Source organism: Drosophila mauritiana, chromosome X, assembly GCF_004382145.1.
Source record: "Drosophila mauritiana strain mau12 chromosome X, ASM438214v1, whole genome shotgun sequence".
NCBI classification, from domain to species: domain Eukaryota; kingdom Metazoa; phylum Arthropoda; class Insecta; order Diptera; family Drosophilidae; genus Drosophila; species Drosophila mauritiana.
This window is the reverse complement of record NC_046672.1, coordinates 12,053,701-12,077,049: the sequence shown is the minus strand read 5'-3', so window position 1 is coordinate 12,077,049 and position 23,349 is coordinate 12,053,701. Positions and strand designations below refer to the sequence as shown.

Genomic DNA, 23,349 nt, shown 5'->3' with positions numbered 1-23,349 from the left:
CCCCATTTTGTGCGCCCCTGCGAAGCGTTTCATTTTAGTTAGTGTTGAAAATCGCTTTGGATTTGCATAAATTTGCTTGCCTTACGCCTCACAGCTCCCTGGTATCATCCCCTTTTATTTCAACACCTCCCAACCCCCTTTTTCCTACGGCTTTGCATTGCAAACAGACAACAACAAAAGACGATGATGACAGCGTTTTGTATAAGAAACTAAGTGGAAAAGCGGAGAAAAGTGGGCGATGTCTAGGTGGGGTTGGGGTCTGTGGAACACATTAACTTTACATCATTGCCCGCAACTGCATTCATCTTAAAATGCCACAAAACTTGGTCATTCAAGCTGCTTAAAATGTTGATTTTTAAAGCAAACGAGTGCCACAATCATTGGAACGACTATATAAAATAGTATATTTACGCTTTATACGCAACTGCCGCGTTAACCACACACTCTCCACGGCTCCAAAATCATTGCGCAGCAAGGACCTTTTCAAAATCCACCCCACCATAAACCTCCATTTCACGCAATTATTGCATGCAACAATTCACCGCTGATTGCGAATTATGTGCCAGTGTGTTGCTATTTGCACATATCACAATAAAAATATTAAATACATTGTGGCTTCTGGCTTCTTCTTATTGCGGTTCGGGCAGTGTTGATTTGATTTGATTGCGTTACAGTTCATTTACCCGAACCCGAATCCGAATCCGAATCCGAGGACCCAAAAGCACAGCGGCAGCGAGGCAGGATCCTTTCCAGCCAAAGACACATGACCCAGACCACCACCACCGCCCACAACTCCACACAAAATCCGCATCCACCCCCATCTGTGACCTCGTGTAGTTGGAGCGTAAGCCATTATGGTCTCATTTTAGAGGAGCTTTTCGGTTTCGGGTTCGGCGTGTTGTACAGTACAAAATATTACGAGAAAGAATGCATCGCATTTTGACTGCTTCCATTTGATTGATTTTAATCGGAAATAAAATGTGTGTCTTGCAATTGTTGAACTATTTATTTATCTAATTAAGTATTGATCGTCAAATTCTTGACTTATTTCCATTCAAGGCGGTTTTTTCCACAGTGTAGTCGTCTCGTTTTCCCAACTGAAGCTGGGGCATTGGCATTCGAATTGGCAAAGCGCCAGGCCAGCGATTGAGCGAATTTCAATGCAATAAATGTGTGACGCTCAGCTGGAGGTTACCACCCACCGCCTCCCACCGCTAAATACATATGTGTGTGTGTGTGTGCGTGGGTGAATTGTAATGTAATGGTAATGACCCCATAAACTGAACAACTTGTTTGTGCCCAGTGCAAAGGGTTGTTGCCATTGTGTCGCCGAATGTTTGTTGCTCCACCGGCCCCACAATCTGCTAGGTCTTTAAACCATCCTTAGTGGGTTTGTTTTACACACACACACACACACACTCTCAGATCTCAGGGTGTCCTGCAATTGTCCTGAGCGTTAAACAGTCGCCATGGCCAGCTGGCATATGTCCAAATCGCTGGCGAAATTGATATCGACGGGGATTGAGGATGCTTAATGGAGAGCTCCACGGTGTTCCCGATTTGCCGATGTCGATACGAGGATGTTTCTGCACAGACCTTTTTCTAATTTTGCCATAATTATGATATGGTTCAAATTGTGATCACAAAAGTCGGATTTTTTGGCCAAAACTATTGAAAAATTTATCCAATATATGATTGTCATACCTCGTTGAGCTCGTAACTTTATTTACAATCGACTGGCATTAAAATTTTAAAAACCACATTTTTTTAAATTTTTGAAAAAATGTCTAAAATATTAATGTTTCTAAATCGTTTATAAAGTGGGTGTGGTTGTTAGCCAAGGTTGTTAGCTGTAATGAGCAGTCGGGCTTTTTGCTGTGCGACTCATTTTGACAAAGTTAGAAGTAGAACAAACCGATATCATTAACAGTCTCAGTTTTTCTACTCATTGCTGCTGTCACTCTTCGATTCCATCGATATTTCTTTATTTTTAGCTCGCTTTTCCCTCATTTTTTTCCGTGGCAGGGCAATTAATGCAATAATTTTTCACATGCTCGCCGGGGAAAAAGGCCACTTAAGCTTGCGAGCTGCTAATGAAGCTTATTTACGTTTTTCCTTGGCCGGCAGCTACATTTGTATGTGTCTTGTCTGCCGCCACGGATGCGAAAACACCCACACACCGACGCATATTTCTACATTTATATGTAATATATATAAACGCGTGTGTGTGTGTGTGTGTCTGTATGTATTCCTGATTAATGCTGTGTAGGGGCGGCGCGTTTTTTGTTTGGAAGGGGGCGAAAAGTTTTGCCAATTCAATGCCGCGTAGGTAATAAGATTGATTTTCACTTTTTCGCTTTTCACACTCACACAGCAATCACTCACACGTGTGCACACAGCCCACACCACCACCAATGCAGACTAAAACTTGATTAATTATAGCCATTGATTTGCTTTCCACGGCTTCGGCTACAACACTCGCCCAGCCTTTTCATTAATTTCCGCGCCGAGTTGCCGAGTTGATGATGATCCATCCAGCCAGGAAGGAAATCCAAAAAAGGAAACGACGCCACCCAAAAATCCACCCTTTTGTCCATCGTTAGGGGAGTCATCCACATCCGAGGCACCCCATCCCATTGCTTTTGTGGAAATTTATTAATTACGTTTTTGGTCTTATCAAATTACGCTCTGCTAATGCACTCAAATTTATACCTTCCGTGCTTTTTTGAGCTTTAGCTTCTGCAGAGGACTCTCTAGTTGTACACTGAGAAAAAGCGATTAGGGTTCATGTATTCAACTGCCTTTATATGCTTTAAAAATGTAATTTAAGGCCATTTTATATTGCATATAAATTCAATTCAAATTCAATTCAATATAATTTGTGTATTCATTTTCTTTAAATTATTAGGATATTGAATATTTCAAAATATACAATTTTCCCGTGTGCGTCTTTTCCCCAATTTTTCTTGGCTCTTCCGTTTCCCCAAAATTTATTGGCGGCCATTTTGTTTTGGGTTTTTCTTCAGTTACCTGAGAGAATGCGAGTGTGAGTGAGTGTGAGTGTGTGTGTGCGTGCGAGAGTGGGTCCTAATTTGTCGTCGTTCGAATGGTAACGGAAATTGGTTTCGCTCTTTCCTCTTTGGCCTGCCCTCCTTGGCCCCGCCCACTTTTCCACGGCTCCCCAGCCCCCTTTGGGCATAATGGCCAATTACAACAACAATTGCTTGTTCCTACGCAGCTTGTTCATTGTTCAAGTTTTGTTGCCATTTCCGTGGCTGTTGCTGCTGTTGTTGCTGTTGTAGCTGTCATTATTATTATTGTATTTGCTGTGGTTGTGTTTTGCAATATGTCGAAATTCAACTTCCGGTTTTCCCGTATTTTTCCGTTTGTTTCCTTTTTTTTATACGATACTCTACCATCCCAGCAGCAGTTAACATTTTCTATTTTTGTTCCCTTTGCCGCTTGTTAACACAATAACATGGCGAAAGAAAAGCAGAAATAAGAAGTGCGAGTTGAAGAAAATTTGCCAAAGGAAATGTTCCATTTTCCATGCTGTTGTGTTTGTGTTGGCGCGTGTGTGTTTGTGTGTGGGAGTATGCAATACAAAAGTAAATTGCCGGGCCCACCCACTCACACACACACACCAACACACACATAAGCCCACACACATGTGGGACAACACAACCAAGGAAGATGACAAATTTGCTGTATCAGATGACAGTTGTTGGGCCCCTCTGTCAGGATACTGGAAAAGCAATATGTTTTGAGGGGAACCCTTAAAAATCCCCCGAAAAACGGCTAAAAATGCATCGCAAGTAATGTGAACTTTGAACTGAAATGCCTGTTTACTTTATGCCTTGACTGCAGTACCAATGTTCTAAAGATCTTCCTAAAAAGTGAACCATGTTTTGTAATTTGTTTTAAATTCGTACTGTGTTGCTCAATAAATATATTGATAATTATACCAGGTAAGCCAAATAATTGTTATAAATTATAGAAGGCACTTACCTTGATCGGCCACATTGATGACTCCATCTTGCGCCACCGCAATGGCGGATATGGCCTGGAATCGGGCATTGGAAGATAGCAGCGTCTCCGCATTGCTGAGCGTTCCGTCGTCGTTCAAGGTGGCCGCTCCTATGCCCGCCGCCGTGGTCTTGGCGCCCAGTAGCACCGTGGTGGTGGTGGTGGGTCCGGTGGACATCAGGCCGCCGCTGCCGACGATGCTGGCCAGGGTGCCGCCGCCGTTGCTGCCGGAGCTCGATGCGGAACCAGTGGACAGGGCGATGCCGCCCGCACAGATGCAGGCACCTCCGTTTGCACCACCACCGCTGCCGTTTGAGCCTCCCACTGAGCCACCGGCCGAGGTCGCCGACGAACCGTTGCCATTTCCGCTTCCGTTTCCGCCCGACGGGGTGGTGGGCGTGGTGCCGCCATTCGGACGCGTTGGATTGACGGTCGTCGAGTAGGCGCCACCGCTGGCCCCGCCCACTCCTGAGTTGGCAGCGCTGCCATTGCTGCCGCTTCCAATCGCACAGTCGCACGTCTGAGATCTGGTGGGGAAAAGGTGGAAAATTGAGGGAAATGCGTGTTATATGATATATGATGCTATGATATATAATAGAAAATACACTAAGCGAGCACAAAAATAAGTTGCATTTAAATTCTATTAATTAATTCTATTCTACTTCCAAGATAAAGCGACTGTATAGGCTGTTCCTGGCCAACTTCTAGTGTGCTTCTGCAGCAGATGTGGTTCATATTGTACGAAGGGTTGAGAGCCATCAACCCATTGCTGTCATCCTTATTCTTCCTATCTCTGGCCGCACCCTTTCTTCGGGTCTTCCTGCAGGATTTCCCCTTCTTTTCTGGCTGCTCGGGACGCATATTTATGATGACATTGTTTGTTCGATAAACAGTCTAAAGTAAAGCGAACTCCGGGTGCCGCTTATCGCAGCCACGCCCACGCAACAGACACGGACACAGACCGCCCCCATCCATCTAGCCCACCGCCCTTAACCCTCAACAGCCCCGCGAGCTACCCCTCGGGCGCTTAACCCTCTTTGGCCACCTCTCGAAAGATATAGCTCCACACAAAAGACGCCGGGGGAAGAAGCGAAAAAACGAGTGAAAAGTTGATTTATAGTTTCTGTCTGTGGCGCGACGGCCGCTAATTACTTTGCCACGTCTGCCGGCCACGCCCACTTCAATCGTCCGCCGCCCGTATCTACGCTTTAGCCCCCTGACACCTGACGCCATTCGCATGACCCCACAAAATTCAGAGCGAATAAAGTTGAGCAATATATCCTTACTATGGATTTGGTAGGTATTTTAGATTTAGATTAGGTTAAACGTAAGATTATCTCAAAAACTTCTTAAAAAGTTTATTTACAATTACTTTGTCGTGAATTAAAGCAATTTTATACGAAGAAATATGTGCGAAGAACTGTTTCTTTGTTACCCCAGCCATAAAAAGTTATATTCCTCTTTCTTTGTACTTTATGCTGAAATTAAACTGACCAACACTAAAGACCCATTTTACAACACTATATAGCACTACGTTTTTGCGCTTGGCAACGTGGCATAAAATTATTCCGTTGGCGTCAGGAATTTAAGTTCATTGACTGCTGTTTCCGTTTCCGTTTTCTGCCCCGCTTTAATCAATGCACAAAATGCAAATGGCTTTAGTGCCTCTGGTACACGAACACATTTATAGAAACACATGTATGCATACACACAGTCACACATACGTATATGTTGTGTACTGGGGCAATGAAAAATCAGACAATGAAATTCCCCAATGTGAGAATTCCAATTAATTTTTGGTCACCGTTTTCGATGCCTTCAAAATGGGTTAATAAAGTCAAATAAAGTTAACATGACTGTGGATGGCTAAAAGAGCAGAAAGAGCTGAAAAGAGATGGATATTTTTGCATACCGGTACTATTGCATTTATATGGAATAGAATGGAAGCAAGAGAGAGACGGGGATATGGTACACTAGGGGGTATTGCCTAGTTGGCCTGACATTTATGGCCGTTTTGGTGCATTGGCAATTTTGTGCTGCTCTTGCTGAATTTTTATTATTTATGCCCCACTCTACGGTCGAGTATCCTTTCCCCGTCCCGCTCTTGCTCTCACTCCATCTCCTCTCTCTCTCGCACTTTCGTCCTGTGTGCGTTTTGTCCCGTGTGTCGTTTGGTAGACATTTTGAAAAATTGGCTGATATCGCTCGGCAATATGCAAATAGCCCGGAGCTCACTTAATTGGGTCAAGTATGCGCATAAACAAGTCCGAGTGGAGTCAATCTACCCACCCAGCCAACCCATTTTCCTGCATGCCCTTTACACCCATTTCATTCGTTCGTTCCATTCGATTTTTGGCCAGCGGCCTGCTGACCAAATTCCCTGTAATGTTGACCCAGTAGCCAGTCAATATTTGAGGGCATAAAACAACTAAGAATGCAATAGTCGGGTATTCCAACTACATATGCCATACCCACACATACTCGTACACATAAGTACCCCAGGGAGCACTGCTAACTATTGGAAATTATTTATTTTCAGTGCACTTTGATAACTCGGCAAAGTGCAAATAAGCAGCCCCCCAATGACAGCGAATTGGGAACCCTTTGAATTATAATTTTCCAGCTAAGCGCACTCAAACTGCATGAATTATTGGTTATTCAACTTTGGAACAATATTCATATTTTAGATTTAGGATAAAAATAATGGAAAATAATTAATGTTTTCCATTGTTGTTAAATGGATGTGGCGAAATATTTTAAATTAGCAAAATATGGCAGCGAACCTAATCGAGTGACCCAAAATATTATTTAGTACTCATAAAAATTATACGTATTTTAACTTAAATGCAACTTTATCTATGGAACTAACGATCAAAGGAATGACTTATAGACTGTTTGAAGTATCTACTCACCCCGTGCCCTCTTGTTTTCCGGCAAAGTATCGCATATTGCCGGCCGTGTCCACCACGCGAATGGAATTGACCCTCCTCGAATCGCTGTCCGCAATATAGAGATTGCCGAAGGGCGAGAAGGCCATGGCAAGAACGGTGCCCAGGACATTGTCCGCTCCCGTCTTGTTCACCCGGCCATCCTGTCCGCCATTGCTGCAGTGCAGCGGTGTGCCGGCCACCACGCGGATCTTCATGTCCGAGGTGAGTCGCAGGACCAGTCGATCGTCGATGAAGTGCAGGGATCCGTCCAGAGGACTAAGGGCCAGGCCGGTGGGCCATTGCAATTGCGCCTGATTGGCCATCAGGGTGCCGCTGCAGGGAGCCGGACTCCAGTGATTGTGATGGCCATGGTGTCCGATCAGAGTGTGAATGACGCCCTTGGGATCCACGGCGCGTATATTGGTGCCATCAGCAATGTACATGGTGCGATCGGCTGCGATTGCCAGGCCCTTGGGATGCGAGAGTCGAGCCAATAGGGCCGGTCCTCCATCGCCGCAGTTGCCCTCGTCACCAGGAATGCAACGCTGGCCACTGCCCACCACGGGATCACTGTTGATACTGGGATCCTTGACCTTCTCCAGTCGCACGAGTCTCAGGATCTGATGCCTCTCCGGATCCGATATGTACAGATGGCCATCGGCTGGCGAAACAGCCAGGTAATACTGATACGACACCTGGGTGGCGCTCAACTGCAGAATGGTGTACACCTTGCCGTCGGGCGTGATGCGACGCACCAGATTGAAGTCGCCCACATAGAGACTGCCGTCGGGTCCGGTGGCCAGGGCGATGGGCGTCAGCAGCTTGGCATCCTTGGCCACACCATTGCAGTAATCCGGGCAGGTGAGTGGTCGCTGCAGTCCGGTGCCCATGACCACCTTGACGGTTCTCGGATACTCCTTCATGTGCAGCGTACTGCCGTCGCCCTTCTGTAGTATGCCCTCGTGGAAGTTGTAGTGGTGGTGTATGTCCAGTCCCCAGCCGCCGATATCGGATATATCCACATCGTAGCCCTGCAGCTTGGCCGTCTGGGCAATCCAAACGGGCGATTGGCAGGTGCTGTGCTGATAGCCCACCGAAATGCGGGCCACAGTCACTCCGTACACCTTTTGCCGGTAGACATTGCGCTTGTTCCACGCGAAGGTGTGCACCAAACTGGGATCTGCCTCGTAGGTCTTCACATGGAGGGCTCCCTCGATCTCCACACCCACATGCACGTGGGTCAGAGTGGGCGGAATCGTTTCGCCGGTTAGGCGCATGCGCACTATGCTCAGATAGCCACTGGCCTGCGAGGACTGATAGGTCAGATGGAGGTCCGAGCCCGGAATCTGGATGGATTCTTGGACGATCTGTGGATGGAGAGCAGAAGCACTTGGTTAGCTAACAGTGGTTTAAGCCAAATTATTGGCTTGTTTTCTTGCTTCTAAGACCCTAGTCACTTTTATCATCGTCCTCAGGTGACAGTTAACTGCGGGAAAAGTTAACCTAGACCTGGAGAAATTACCCTCGGACCTAAGTTGGGAAATAGCGCCAGTGGAAAGGTAATGGCAAGCAGACATCGGTGGAGGCAAGCCAAGTGTCTGCTGGTGACCGCAGCTGGACAGGTTCGAGTGGTGCAATTAAACGCATTGCGAATCCGACGAGGGCCAGACCTTCGAGGAGGGCATCCACGCTCTCGGTCAGAATGAATGTCCACCTCACTGGCCCTTTCACCCAAACGCACCCAACACCACTGCCACTGCCCCTGCCCCGGCCACCAACACCAGTCTCCACCTCCCCCCCTTTTCAGCGGGCAGATGCAAAGTTATAATGTCATTAAGGCAAACTTTAAATTAATTAAAACTGCGCTGCGTCCAGCATCTGCTGCCCGGACTGCTAATTAGGAATGGCATTAGGGACGGGCCATGCTATAGTAAATGGTAAATGAGGGGCACTCCCGCCACTCCCCCGACCTGCTTGTCCACCCACCTGAGTCTCGGCAAAGATGACCCTTTTGCCGGGCATGGCGCCCACTCCGTTGGGCATCCAGGTGCTGATCAGCTGGGGACGCAGCTTCTCGTGGTCGTGATCCATGCACACCTTGCTGGCATCGTTGGCCTCGTCCGCCGTGTGGTAGTGGATCGAGTTGAGGAACGTCAGGGCTGGATTCAGTGGAGCCACTCTGGAAGTAGAAGCATAGGTATTAGCAGGTATATTTATACAAAACATTTATAACGCATGTTTCCGAGAGTTACTATAGCTAAGAAATAATGATTAGAACCATTATATTATTATGATGTTGTGATTAGATATATTTTCTGAAATGAAAACAATGGATTGGAGACTTTCCGTCGAGTCACCAGAGAAGAGGGTTTGGTGTTTCAGGTGATGTGATTGAGACTATTTGAATTGCAGACAAGCTGCAGGATAATTTCAGGTGTTCAGGTATAAAAAGCTGGAAAACTCACTTGATATTCCTGCTGGTCGTCTCGTCGTCGTCGCTGAGCTGCATTTGCACGGGCGGCAGGACCACGATCCGGTTCCAGGGCACAAAGACGGTGCGGGTCAGAGGTCGGAAGGGGGAGCGCTGGAACTGCAAGGTCACCGCCCCGCCGCCATTCACCAGCACATCGAACCTGCAAGTGGAGTAAGTGAGTGAGTGGTTGGCATGAGAAATATGAAATGGAATACGAAATTAGTGCAAAAGTTGCTGGCAAACATGCAAATTAATATTTTAATGAACTTGAAGCGAAGGGAATTGCGCGAGAGATTCCCACCCCGCAACCTAATGCCAAGGTGGAGCCCCAGATAATACCTCAATTGTTTGTGGGAAATTGAAAAACTTTGGATGCTGCAGAAGGTATAGAGCACAAGTTAAGATCCATCCATGCACCCCCCTTCCAATCCTCTTCCCCATCCCCTTCCCCTTCCCTTATCATGCGTTAGCCGCATTAAATATAATGATGGCGATTGCGAGCCGCCGCCATTATTACACGAGAGAATTCGCATTGCAGCTACGGGAAAGTTGCACAAACTTCTGCCAAGAGGACGAAGATGTTGGAAAACAAAGGGACAGAACAACAACTGGGGGAAAACGAAACTTGGGGGGTGGGGGTGTGTGGGGCGAGAAAATCCAGGAGCATGAGTTCGGAAAAGCACGGAGTGGGTGGTGGGGGTTGCTTTACAAAGCCAAGTCGCGCTGGAAACTCAAGAAATGGCAAAAACTTTTACTTTTGAAATATTTAATTAATGCGATTTTTAATTGTGTTTTGCGCGTGCGACAGGGATAGCAGCTAGCGAGTGAGATAGCCTGCATCTGGAAAATGTTTCAATGCCCCAGTCGCATTTTCCGCCGAATCAAATGACAAAACATTCAATTGAATTGCCTCGTAAACCAGGCGACCAAAGCTGCCCATAAACATGTCCATAAACAAGGACATGCATTTCATTAAAAATAAAGTGGTTACAAAAAATAGCGAAAAAAAAGCGACAAATATATAAGGGCATTTTGTGAAATTGGTTACAATTTTTGCTAATTTAATTTAACTGTTTTTGCCACTGCAGCTGTTAGCCGTTGCTGTTGTTTTTGGCTGCTTTTATGGCCTGCATAAAGTAGTGACACACATGTGCATACGCAATCCGATGTAATCGGGCTAAAAGTTCAAATACTACGCAGTTTTCTTTTCAATTTTCCAATTTTTTATGGATTTTTACTCGTTGCTATCAACCCAAAATAAAGGCCAACAGAATCTCTTATTTTGCGTCGACTAGTAGTTCCTGGCCCTATTATATTGTCCGCAGCTGTGTGAAGGCCAAAGTCCGTCGCGGCATTGCATTTATTCATTTGTAATTGAATTGGATTTTATGAGCACGAGCAGAGCGAAAATCCGGAGAAATGCGAGGAGTGGCCAGTGGTGCGGTGGGTGGTTTAGTGGGTGGTTTTGTGGCCGCTTTTGTGGGTGGTGTAGCATTTAGCGGAGGCAACAACCCAAAAACATATACCCACACACACATACACACACACACGCACACATAAGGACATACGTTTCGCTGGGCCAACTCTAATAATACTTATGCAATAAAAAATGCCAACAATAATCCCCTGCAGCACAATATAATGACTTTTATTACCTTTATTACTATGACAACAACAACCAACAATGCATGTCAGCCAGCCAGAGCAACAACTACAGCGCAAAAAAAAAAACATAATACAAAATAAAAAAAAATGTAAAAAAATAAAGCAGGACAACAAATGGCGGCAGCCAAAAGAGCAACAGAGAAAAGAGCAATGTCGGTGCGAAAGGAAAACGGTAAATGGGGGGGGGGGGGGGGGGGGGGGGGGGGGGGGGGGGGGGGGGGGGGGGGGGGGGGGGGGGTAGCTAATAAAAGCATAGAATTGAAATAAACATTATAAATACAAAACCATAAAATCCTGCAACAGACCCAAGAAGCATCAGCCAGCTACAACAATCTGAGGCCAAAAGTAAGAGGATACACATATGTGTGCAAAGTCCCGGGAAAGCCAGCTAGTGGCTGGGCGGAAAATGAGGGGGCGGCGACCCGCTAACAACACACTGTTGCTTATTGGGCCGCATAACATGGCACAGCAGCAGCAGCAGCAGCAGCAGCATTAGCAACAGCAGTAGCTACAGCATTTTCAGCATTTTCAGCTGCAAAAGGCAGCATGCCATAAACCAAAATGAATTCAGGAAAATAACTCCTATTTAGCTACACAGAGAAAAAGAGTTTCAAGAGCGTTTCTGAATACGAAAGAGCACAGAAAATTCCGATCAATATTGTTTCCAGATTTGTTACTGTACTGTAACTGAAGTTTTCAAGCCAATTTCGCAACATGTGGCCCAACAAACAAGTCAATAGCAGTTGTGCAAAAGCGTTACTAATTCCCTGGCTGGCAGTGTATAAAAAAAGCCAAAAATAAGGCGAACATAAACAGGAATTATTGCGAGGCAAAGAGCGAGAATAAGAGAATAAGGCGAGCAGCAGGGATATAAAAATAACAAGGACATTTTTAAAGACCCCTTAAAGGACCGAAAAATAAACAACGACACATATTGTCATAATAAAAGTGCATAAATAAGAGCTGAGGTACTTATGCCGGGCCAGGCAGGACCTCCTTTTTTGTGGCCCAGTAAGTAGTTGAAGTTGCGACATTTGGCAGCAACATGCAACACATCGCTTACTTGGCCATTGGCCTAATGAGAAATTATGGCCAACACACACACACACACACACTCACACACACAAACTGTAGGCCAAAGTCTCGTTTGCTTTTTATTTTCGGAGCTCAGCACATGGCCCAGAAAGATATGCTATGCTATACACCTGCATATTTGTCTAGGCTAATGTGCGAGTGTGTGCGAGATTGAAATAAACAAAGCGTGAGTATGTGTGTGCCTGTGTGTGTTAGTGTGTGTGTGTGGAAAGTAAACACAAATAATCATCAGACAGTCGGAGTTTTGTCTGTCTGCTGCACAGATTCTGTTTGTATTTCTACGCTTGGCCATAATAAAATCAGGCAGAGTCGGGTGCGAAATGTTTATTTAAATTGGCCAACACACACACACACACACACACACATGGAGTAAAAGAAAATGGCAAAACAACAAGGACAGCAAACAATGTTGCTGATGGCAGCAAACGGAAATCCTTTTTACAAAAAAGAAAAACAACTGCAAAAATATTTATATTAGATATATTGGATTGCCGGCACTTTCCTCCACTCAGCCCCTCACCGAATTTTGCCATCCGTTCACAGTTGAGAAAATATTCTGATTTTGATTCTGATTCTGATTTTGATTCAGATTTCGGTTCCGTCCTTGCATCTTTGATGGGCTCAATTAGAGCAAAAGTTCTCCGAGCATTTGTGCTTAAAAAGCAATTCGAATGAAATGTCAAATAATTGAAACTAATGTCCATCCCATTTCCCCTTGAAAGAATGACAAGAAACTGAACCACTCAACCACTCCTGCGGCTTTTGGCCAATTGTGGCCTGTCTGCTCTAATTATGCTAACCACTTGTGTAAGCCTGAGAACTTGGCGACAGAGGACTGAGCATGGAGGATGGAGGATGGAGGGACCTCCAAGAAGTTGGCCGCACATCAAAGCGAGAGATTTAATTAAAAATATGATAACTTGGCCTCGCCGGCGCATCTTCACCTTCTATGTTCTCACATTTTTATTTTATTTTTTTATATTTTGTTGGCCTTTATTTTGGACTGCGCAACTGTGCTTCTGGCCATCGGCGGATGGCGGATTCCATCAGCAGAATTTAATCAACGAAAAAAGCTACCCCCTCGATGGAGCAACTCAACCATACGTAAGTAATTTGCATTTGCCGCACACAAGTACAGTGGAGCATCGGAGGAGGGGACCACTAATCTTATCTTCAGAGAATGTAATGTATCTTCAAGTTCAAAATATTTTCCAGTGTTACCTCTTGAAATCGCACTTTTAAGATAATAAGAAATATAAGGGTTACTACTCACCAGCCTCCTTGACGAGTTAGCGTGAATCCAAATCGGGAATCGCGATCCACGGATACCCGAATGCCAACAATTCCGAGTCCTTGGGGAGTAATCACCTGTCCACGCATTACGGATACACGGCTATTTGGTTATCCAATCGAAAGGAATCCACGTCGAATTTCGATGGGGTGGGGTTTTTTGATTTGGTAATTGGGATTATTGCAAAAGACAAAAATATATATGTTAGTTACTTGGCAAATTTGCGTTCGAGTTTTTGCTTTTGTTTAATCTTTTTTTTTCTTTTCTTTTCTTTTCCGTTTGTTTCTAATTTAGTTTTGTGGTTGAAATCATACGTTTTGAAAAGGTGAAGAAAACATTGAGCAATTGTCTGTATTGATGGTATGGGAAAACTGAAAAGCGACTCGATTGTTTTCTCAGCACTTGGCTCTAAGGACAAACCGAAAAAAGTTATGCAATAATTTGAGAAAATATTTATATAAATGTATATATATATATAATATATATGTAATATAGCTATGTTTCGTATGCATATGTATAAGTATTTGTATTTCAACTAGAATTGTATGTATAAAGATAGAGGGAGAGAGACGGAAAGAGCGAGCGAGCGAGACGGAGAATGAGAATGTAATGGGATGAGTTTCTAAGAGTTTTGTCACCAGGAATGCGTTTTCTACTTTGTATCTGTATCTGTATCTTTTGTATATTTGTATATATATGTATCTGCAACTGCAGTGTGTCTATATCTTTTGTGAGCGTGTGTTTCTGTGTTCTGGGAAATTCTTTGCGGGACAATCTCAAAGTGTTTGCCTGGCTTTGGGTAATTCAATTATTGGAACTGGGTGTGAATGTGTATCTTTGAGTGTGTGGAATGAATCGAATGAATGTCCAACAATGAGCTACGGAAAAAAGAGAGCGAGGGAAGAGGAGGAGATGGATTCCCCCATTTTCCTACTTTTCCCGGGGTGCAAGTGCAAATGGCATTTGGCACGCAGCTTGGATGGGGAAAATGTGAGGTGGAATGGCGGATGAGGGGTATATTCTAGACCCGACTTTGGAATGCCAATATATATCGAATCCTTCAACATTTCTCAGTGAGTTCATCAGAATTTCAAGTTGGTTTCGGTATTAAATGGAAGCTGCGACCAAATGAAGGGAATGGGAGAGTGCAACGGTTGATGGTCTATCGATCGGTGGGTGAATGTTATCGAAGGCATTTCCTTTGGAGAGTCAAGCGTGAAAGGGAATTAAAATTAATAAACATTGTTGCGAAAACAAGTGAAGTATATATAAGAGCGTTGGAAACATACCCTTTAATTTGTAAGAAACTGTAAAATCATTAGAAATTATGTGCCTTTATAAGTCGCGGTTAATTTGCTTAACCACAGATTACATACTATCGATAACTTTCCCCACCGACTTTGGCACCACCAAACGTATTTAACAAAATACATGCAATAACTGACAATAAGTAGTATTAGAGAAAAAACTATTTTAAAATTGATTTCGATATATAACGCATTTGCTGCGATTTTCAACGATATTCGATAAATGCGACTAACGGCTAACCAGGCCAAAACGATCAACTTAAAAAACAACGAAAGTCAAACCAACAACACAAAAGGGCCCAAAGCTGTAGGAAATCAAGAAAACATTTGACCCGATAACGAAAATCGATTGGCGTTCGGCTGCGAAATGCGATACTTTCCACGGGTCGAAATGCAAACCAGTCAGTTGCCCTTGCAGTGTCCTCTGGCAGTGTTTAACCCTCCACGAGTCGCCCCCCTTTCGCCATATCTATTGATGAGGGACGCAGCTGCGCGGCCCAAAATCATTTTCATTTTCATTTCCATTTACATTTCCATTTAATGAGAAGAAACTATGGCAACCCGCTTTCTTTGTCACTTTCTTCGAGGAGACGGGGTCGTGCACCGATATCCGATTTCAAGTTTGCCAATTTATTATGACAAAAGAGCGCACAAAATATGCTTTATATTTCCAATAAATGGAATACAGCAGCGGCCCCTTCTGTCTATATACATATATATGTATGTATATGCATATACAAATTCTTCTGAGCTGGTTCTTCAGAGCAGCCAGCAGACGCCCCTTGAAACAAAATGCCGCAGTGAGGCTTAAAAGGCAGGGGCGTGCGCCGAATGGGGGTTTCCTTTTTCTTTTTTTTGGGCAAAGTTACCAAGGATATCGGAAACGAGCGCAATTGTTTGCACTAATTACTGCTGCAGAGTTGGGGGTTTTCGAGGGGCTTCCCAGGGGGCGTCCTGTCCCCCCGTCATCAGGTGCAGCCTCCCATACCCCCCTTATGCCACTCCATTTCCAGAGTCCGAGGACTGCAGTTGGCCTCTTTTAACTTTTGTGCCAGCAGCGCAAGTTCTCGAAAACATTTTCAAGTTTTCAAGTGTTGCAATTTCTCAGCCCCCATTCCCCCCACAACCAGCCCCCTTTTTACTGTTGTTCCGCCGCCCTCTCATCTTTTTCCGCAAAACCCCCCTTTTCACCACTCTGCTTTTTACTTCTAACAGACATAAACACATAATGTACAGTATTTGGGTCAGAGTTTTATGTGCCCAGTTGCATTTTTATTAGGAAGGAAGAGAGCGGAGGAAGGCTGGGGGCGTGAGAGTAAGAGGAGTTTCCACCAGTGGGTGGGCCAAAGGTCGCCAGGGAGTGGGCGAAGGGGGTGGCTGAGGCGAAGGCCCATTGGAATTCTTGGAGAGCAGCGCACTTCTTCACTGACTTCTAATTGCAATTGACCAAAGTCCGAGGTTCCGTGCTCAAAAGTCATGCCCAACTAGCTCTTTTTTTTCCGAGCATGCTTGTGTGTGTGTGCCACGCCTATTTCGCCCACAGAAGTGGGCGTTTTAGCAACGGTATTTTACCCACAATTTCATTTTTCTGCCTCAATTCCATGCAATGAAGCAACATTTTATTTGAAATCAAGCCGAAAAGCAAATTGCATGGGTATAAGTACATTTTTTATGCCACATGTGTGTGTTCGTTGAGTAGGTATATATATGTCTATATATTATACATTTATAATATATATATATATATAGGTTTATCACGAGTCATTGAAGTGGTGAGTGCCATTGATTTTTATTCCGCATTTGATTCGTTTCGTTTCATTTATTATTTATTTGATTTATTTGCACTGCTGTAGCCAAGAAGGAACCTTTTTGGCCTGCTCCTTCGTCTGCTGGCCAGGTAAATCACTCATACGCCACCGACACTTGAATGTCTTCAGCACATTTCGTTTTGTTTGCTCTGCCCCGCTTTCCTTGCGTCTCGTCTCGCTGCCATTCAATTGAATTCGGTTTGATTTGGTTATGAGAACAGTTTTCACTTTGATTTTGTTACCATCGAAATGGAAATGCAGCACTTAGTGGACGAAAGCGGAAGGGCTTGTGGGGAAACGCCTCAGCCGTCGCCTCAAGGACTCACATTACGTATACGCAACACTTTGTGCTAGGAATTTGTTTTGTGAGCAGAGCTTCAGTGATTCCATGTCTAGTAGTTTTCTCTTAATTTGGAAATTTAAAAATTCGAAAGCAAATTAATTCAGAAAGTTAATTATTTAGCATGGCTCAAAAACTCTATATAAGATAGCTTATAGAAAACTATAAGCTATTTATAGTAAAAACTTTAAACATGAGTACCACACATTTTTAAGGCTCTGCAAGCCAGTGAGTTACTCAGCAAGTTTGTTGACATGTTCTTGGACCCGCCTCCTTTTTCAATCATTTCAATCAGCTAAGCATAATCATCATTATCAGTAAAAGCCACTCAAAATTATGAGGCAATAAAGGCATTTAGCCAGCGAAAGGAAATGTATAAGCCAGACTGAAAGAGATCGGGATATATATGTGTGTGTATATATAGGAGAAGCAATCTCGTCCGATGAAGTGAAAGCAATGCCACAAAAATGTTCTAATCTCAAAAGATGCGCGCCCTTTGCGCCGCCTTTACCCAATTTTACCCCATTTCCCCAACCATTTTCTTTCGCCCACCACCCACCGACTAATCGCCCTTGCAGCGAATGAGCAATAGAAGGCAACAATGGCGAGGGGGTTATGGGTGTGGGTGTGGGTGTGGATGTGGATGTGGGTATGGGTAGCCTAGAAAGCTAGAAAGGACCAAAAACCAGGAGCCAGCATTGTCGCCACTGCACCTTTTGTGTCAAAAGTGCACTTCCATTATTAGCGCATTGTGTGGGTGGAGGGGGTGGAAAATGGTGAAAAGCCGGAGGGGAAGAGCCGGGCTGGAAAATATGAGAAGCCCGCGCATAAAGGAAGTGCATTTAATTTCTTTTCTTTTTGCCATTTTTTGAGCCTTTCTGCGAAAGACGGAGTGTGGAGTGCAGCGGGAAAACTCTGCCAGACAGCAAGAGTTTCAGAATGGGTGGCTGGTTGCTTTTTTTTTATTTTTTTGTGGCCATTCATAAAGCGGCAGGCTGCCATTCATTTGCACCACCGCCACACCCCCTACCCTTCGCCACCTTTTGCTAACTTGGCTTACCACGGCACACAAAGTGGCGACGGCAGCGTCGTCTTGCCATCATAAAAATTGAGCACGACTTAGTTGACTTTTGTGCATACAAAAGGACATTCGCACTCCACACACACACACACACCGAGAGAAAAAGGATATAATTTTAATTTGGCTTTATTTTCATGACGCCCACGAGGATGCAGCTTTAGAGGAAGCTGGCAAGAAAAACAAAGCCAGGACTGCAGGCGATTCGGTTCGGTTGGGTTTGCTTGGTGGGTGGATGGTGGATGTGGGTTGGTTATTCAAGGAGATGGTGGTTCGGCTCATGCCATCGGTGGCACAGTCGGTGGTGCTGGAGGTGGTGGCCCCGCTTTATGTTCATTTAGCCTGAAACAGTTTTTGAAACATTTTTCAGGCGAAAACCCTGGGCCACACTTTTCTTTTACGCTTTTGTAACCACGATAAATGTGCTTTATGTAGCGAGATGCCAGAGATGAGACCATTTCCATGGCCGCCGAGGGGTTAAGGAGGCGTTTGTGTGCCTGTGTGTGTTTGGCTGCCTGATGAAATGTTTCCTGCACTTTCGCCATTTCTTTTGCTCGCTTCTGTTTGCATCTTGCATCTTTTTCATTACAGCAAGAAAGATCGCACTGAAAAGGACGAAAGCGAAAAGCGAAGAAAGTGGCGAGCAGGCAGGCTAAAAAAAAGGGTTAAAATGAGAAGTAGTTTGGGCGGAAAACCCACGACAAAGGACTCATTACAATTGCATCTTTTCTTAAATACAAAAGTTTTAAGTAATGCTTTGTTTTCTAATCGTAAACTGTTGAACTGTTTTGATTTGTATAACATTCTAAATTTTAAAAATATGTTTCTTATACTTAATAATAAATAGTCTTGCTTTATTGAAATCAAATAATATCCTTGTTTTATTGAAACCGAAACTGATTACCCTTACATTTCTGCCATCGTTCAGCAGGCGAAGATGAAAGCTAAGGAAAATCCCTACACATTATAAATAAATAGCAGCTGCAGGGCGATTCTACGGCAAATTGCAAGGTGTGTGTGGAGTGGAGAGTTGAAGCTGAAATAGGGACACAACATACAACATACAACACACCACACACACAAAGGCAGAGGCGTGTATGGAAAAAGTTTGAATAGCATTTTTAAGTTTGCCATTTACCAACACACAGACACCGTCCGATAGGAGAGCAAAGAAAACCTTTAGTAGCGTGTAATTTGCACTTTGTAAATTTGCATAAAAGCTGCACACAAACAGCGGGGAAACGCGGGCAGAGGGGAGGGGGGAGGGGGTTGGCGTTTGGGAAAACTAAGGGGAAAACTGGCATAAGTCCAAGATAGAGACGATATGTAAATGCCATGCCATGTGTCGTCGCTTTAAGTAAGCAACTCTGGCAAAATTAGGGGGTGGTGACCGGGTGGTGGTGGGTGCTTGGGAAAACACGCCTGCATAAAATGCCATTCATTGGCTCCAACATTTCCATTTAGTTTCGGGGTTTTTCCTTCCATTCCGTTCAGTTTTTCATTACAGATTAGCTGGCGCCACCTGGCGGCTAATGCTGCCAGCTCACCAACACAGGCGCACCGGGAAAACTCGCACACACACACACACACACACACACATGCATGGATGCCGGAAAAGCATATCTACGCTTTCCACATTTTGGCTGTTCAATTTGATGCACACAAAACAAATTTCATTTGGCAGCATTTCACTGGGAAATTCCCTGGTCACCGGGAGAATCGAAGGAGGCGGTGGTAAGGGGTAAACCAAGGGGATGGGGAAAAACCGAGGACAGACGGAGCAGTGGATTGCATGACACTTTTGTCCCTAAGAAGATTACACTTGGCACCTTTTGCCACCTGGCTTTAAAGGCAATGCAATGGCAATGGATCGAATGTTTTTCCCATTCGAAAAAACGCTGCCAGAAAAAAGCTAAAAAAGAAAGGGTTAAGAAAAACGTTCACTTAGGGGCTTTTGCACTCAACAAAATGTGCGCAAGGATTAAATGAATTAATTGTTCATTACAATATGCATAAATTGATGAAAGTCGAGGTTTCTAAAGTCGCTAAATTCCGCAAACCAGTGGAATAGATTTCTCCCTCTGTAAAAGAAAAACGCTATTGTGGCTAAAATAAAATATTTCCAAGAATCGCCTGCAACTCCTTTCGATGCCTACCTATGTATTCATTCCATTTCCGCTCATAATCATTCGGGATCTTGGTGGGCGGATTGCACTGGGTGGATCGCCTTCATTTTATACCGCAATCAAAACAGTTTTCATCAACTTTTGCCGCAATGGCCGCATGCAACCACCAGCCACCAGCCACCAGCCATGAGGCACAACCCACCGCCCACTCATTTCTCATGTCGCCGCCACAATGGCACACGGCTTATACATTTTATAGTTATATGAAGCCATTACAGTGGTCTGTCCGTACAACAACCGCCCATTTTTCAGCCGGAGTGGCACGAAATCCAGTTTTGTAGCTCTGCAGTTTGCACTTCACTTAAATGCGCCGCACGACGACCGTCAAAAGAATAACAATAACAAAAATGTAAGCTCACCAAGCCACCCAACCCAACCACCCACTCAATGGAAACTTATGACCGACCGACGATGGGCGTCATTTGGTGGGGGGTTGGCTTGGTTTTCCAGGCGTTTTACGTTGGGGCTCCACTGCCACTCCGCCGCAGGCCATTAAAAATTTTGTGCTGATGTCGAATTAGCGAGCGCGGAGCGTAGACTGCAACTGCAACTGGCTTTATACTGGCCGCTTGCCCACCAACAAACACATAAATATATCTAATCTCACATAAAAGTAATTACTTTCAGCTGCCGTCGTTGTTGCTATCGAAAAATATTAAATTATATTGAGTGCACACACACATACACACAGGCTGGCAGGACATGGGATATAGGATATGCGATATGGATACACCGATATGGATACGGACCACGGCCACGGATTGTAGAAGCCGTCGACCGCAGACCATAACTATGGCAAACTACTATCCCCAATGTTTCCCTTTTGGCCCCGTCGACATATTTGCTTTTTTCTCCACATTTTTTGTGCGACTGCAGCGAAAATTCCGCGAATTTCTCGTCGCTTTTTTCCAACATTTTCCCTTTTTCACTGGATGCCAAAAAAAAAGAAGAGGAAAAAATGAACAGAAATCGCGCGAGAGAAAAAACGGCATGGTAGTGGGGGACTCTTGGATATATGGACTTTGGCATAAAGTTGGCAGCGATCAAGCGATGTATACATATATGGCTTATGAGAATATATATGTTGTATACGAGTTCAGAATATTTACAAAGGAATCGGTTGACAGAAAAGTTCTGCGAAATTAACTGAAAAGTGTTACCATCGTACGCGTAATCCGGTCATACTGATTTCGAATCAAAATATCGATAATATTGTAACTTTAATTAGGAAGAATCATAGCCATGTACTACAATCCTGAATAATTCACTTCTGTATATTGTTATTATTTTTTTTTACAATATGATATGGTAGTATACACATCAAAACAGCCATTCATTCAATTGCTACTTGATGTTATATCACCTTTTTATATAACTCAATCAAAAAGCCTGTTTTAAAACCCAGTGCTGTGAAGTGCATTCTCTGTTCGAATTAAATCTTTCCCTCTTGATTTTCACTTTGTTTTCATGGCGTTTTTTACGGGGCCTTCTCGTTTGGCCAGTTGTGTTTTGCCCATTTCTATTGGCCACGTTGACTGGAAAAGGCTGTTGGCTGAAAGCGGGCTAACTATCCTTGCTCTTATCCGTATCCGTGCAGCTTTTTACTTTTTTTTTGCACTATCACATACTCGTACACCTCGTACACTCAAACTGTTTGTAACTTATATGGGTATTAATTTTGGTTTATGTGCAACTTGTACGCTGTAAATTCCTCCTCCCTTTTTTTCTAAAGCGGATTTTTCTCCTTTTTTGCCCTCTGAGCAAACGGATGGCGATAAGAGCGGCTGCCGCTCTGCCAGCACCACCAACAATAACAATTCCGGTGGAGCTATAGTCCAGGCAATGGCCCCGTTGATAAGACCAGAAAATCACAACAAGGACAACGACAACTGCCTGTGAAAACATTCGGACTGGCGCCTTTTTAATTTATATATACACTATATCTGCATTCGAATGCATGGCACAAGCACATGCGGAAAATAAACAGATATATATGTATATATATGTGGCACATATTCAGGATGTATCTCTACCCATAAGTCTTGGCAACTTGAAGTGAAAAAAGAACGGATTGCAGTCGAAAAATATACGGCAAACGAGAAAGATTCAGAAATGTGAGATAATTTTGCAAGCAGAATTTTCACAGACTCAAATATTTCGAAAATAATCGTTTGATATCTCATATTTCACAATGAACTGTTGAAAAGATCTAGCGGAAATTCGGCTTTGTAGCCATCTAATCCATTTGTATCTACATTTATATATCCTCATTTCCCTTTTTTAGCGCACAAGATCAAGGATCAAACGCTTACGACACTTGACAGCCAGCAGGAACCGCAAAAAGCAGCTTAGGAAGGCGGTTGGGAAAAGGGGTTGCCACCGAGCAACTCTGTTGGCGACAACAACCCTGCATCCATCCCTGCACCACCCACAATAATCCAGCGACTTTCTCCAGTAGCCACTTGATGACTGCCAGCAAGTTGACACTAATCAGTTTAGCTACAGCCCGACGCAGACAACTTGATTTGCATACACAACTGTGCATGGCCGGGGCGGGGGGATTTTTCCAAGGGGTCGGCGTGGAAAATATGGTGGAGAAATGGTGGGCTGGTGGGAAAACCACTTAAGCGGGCAACTAGCCACACCTAAACAGGCCGTCAGTCAGTTGGGACAGCAAAACAAAAAAAAAAAAAGGAGAAAATAACGAAAAAAACAGAGAAGAGAAGAAAAGTCGGGGGCTTTCCCTTAGCCAAGCTCACACTTAACCCCCTTTTTTGAGCGCCCTTCCTGGCTCCATTTTATCCCCTTTATTTTCGCAGCACCCCCACAAAATGGCAGCCAAAACAGGAAGTAATCTATAGTCGCTCCGCCATTGTTTATTGTTTAATTTTTAGTCAACGTTGTTGCTGTTGCTCAACTTTTGACTCCGGCCAAGTCTCCGTTCTGGTTATGCCTGCTTCCTGTTCGTCCTGCGTCCCACGTCCTTCTTCCTACCCCCATCTCCCCTCCCCCTTAACCATCAACCCACCTCGCTCGGCGTTTTCTTTGCCCGTTTCTTCTTGTATTATTTCTATTGTTAACAGTTTTTGCATTTGCCGCTGCAAGTAGCGAAAACTTTTCACAATGGACCTTTGTTCCATACCCGCTCCA

General features: G+C 44.3%; 1 protein-coding gene across 3 annotated transcripts in view; it reads right to left on the bottom strand.

The window, feature by feature from the left end:
• The window catches only part of LOC117148735 (teneurin-a), a 126,923-nt gene that overhangs the window by 7,658 nt on the left and 95,916 nt on the right, over positions 1-23,349 (bottom strand). For all 3 annotated transcript variants that reach the window (XM_033316304.1, XM_033316303.1, XM_033316305.1), the window contains exons 12-16: positions 13,463-13,582; positions 9,422-9,589; positions 8,943-9,135; positions 6,939-8,323; positions 4,009-4,553 (exon numbers count right to left, since the gene is read on the bottom strand). In XM_033316304.1, coding sequence (XP_033172195.1) covers positions 4,009-4,553; positions 6,939-8,323; positions 8,943-9,135; positions 9,422-9,589; positions 13,463-13,582 — 2,411 coding nt within the window. The remainder of the gene's footprint in view (positions 1-4,008; positions 4,554-6,938; positions 8,324-8,942; positions 9,136-9,421; positions 9,590-13,462; positions 13,583-23,349) is intronic.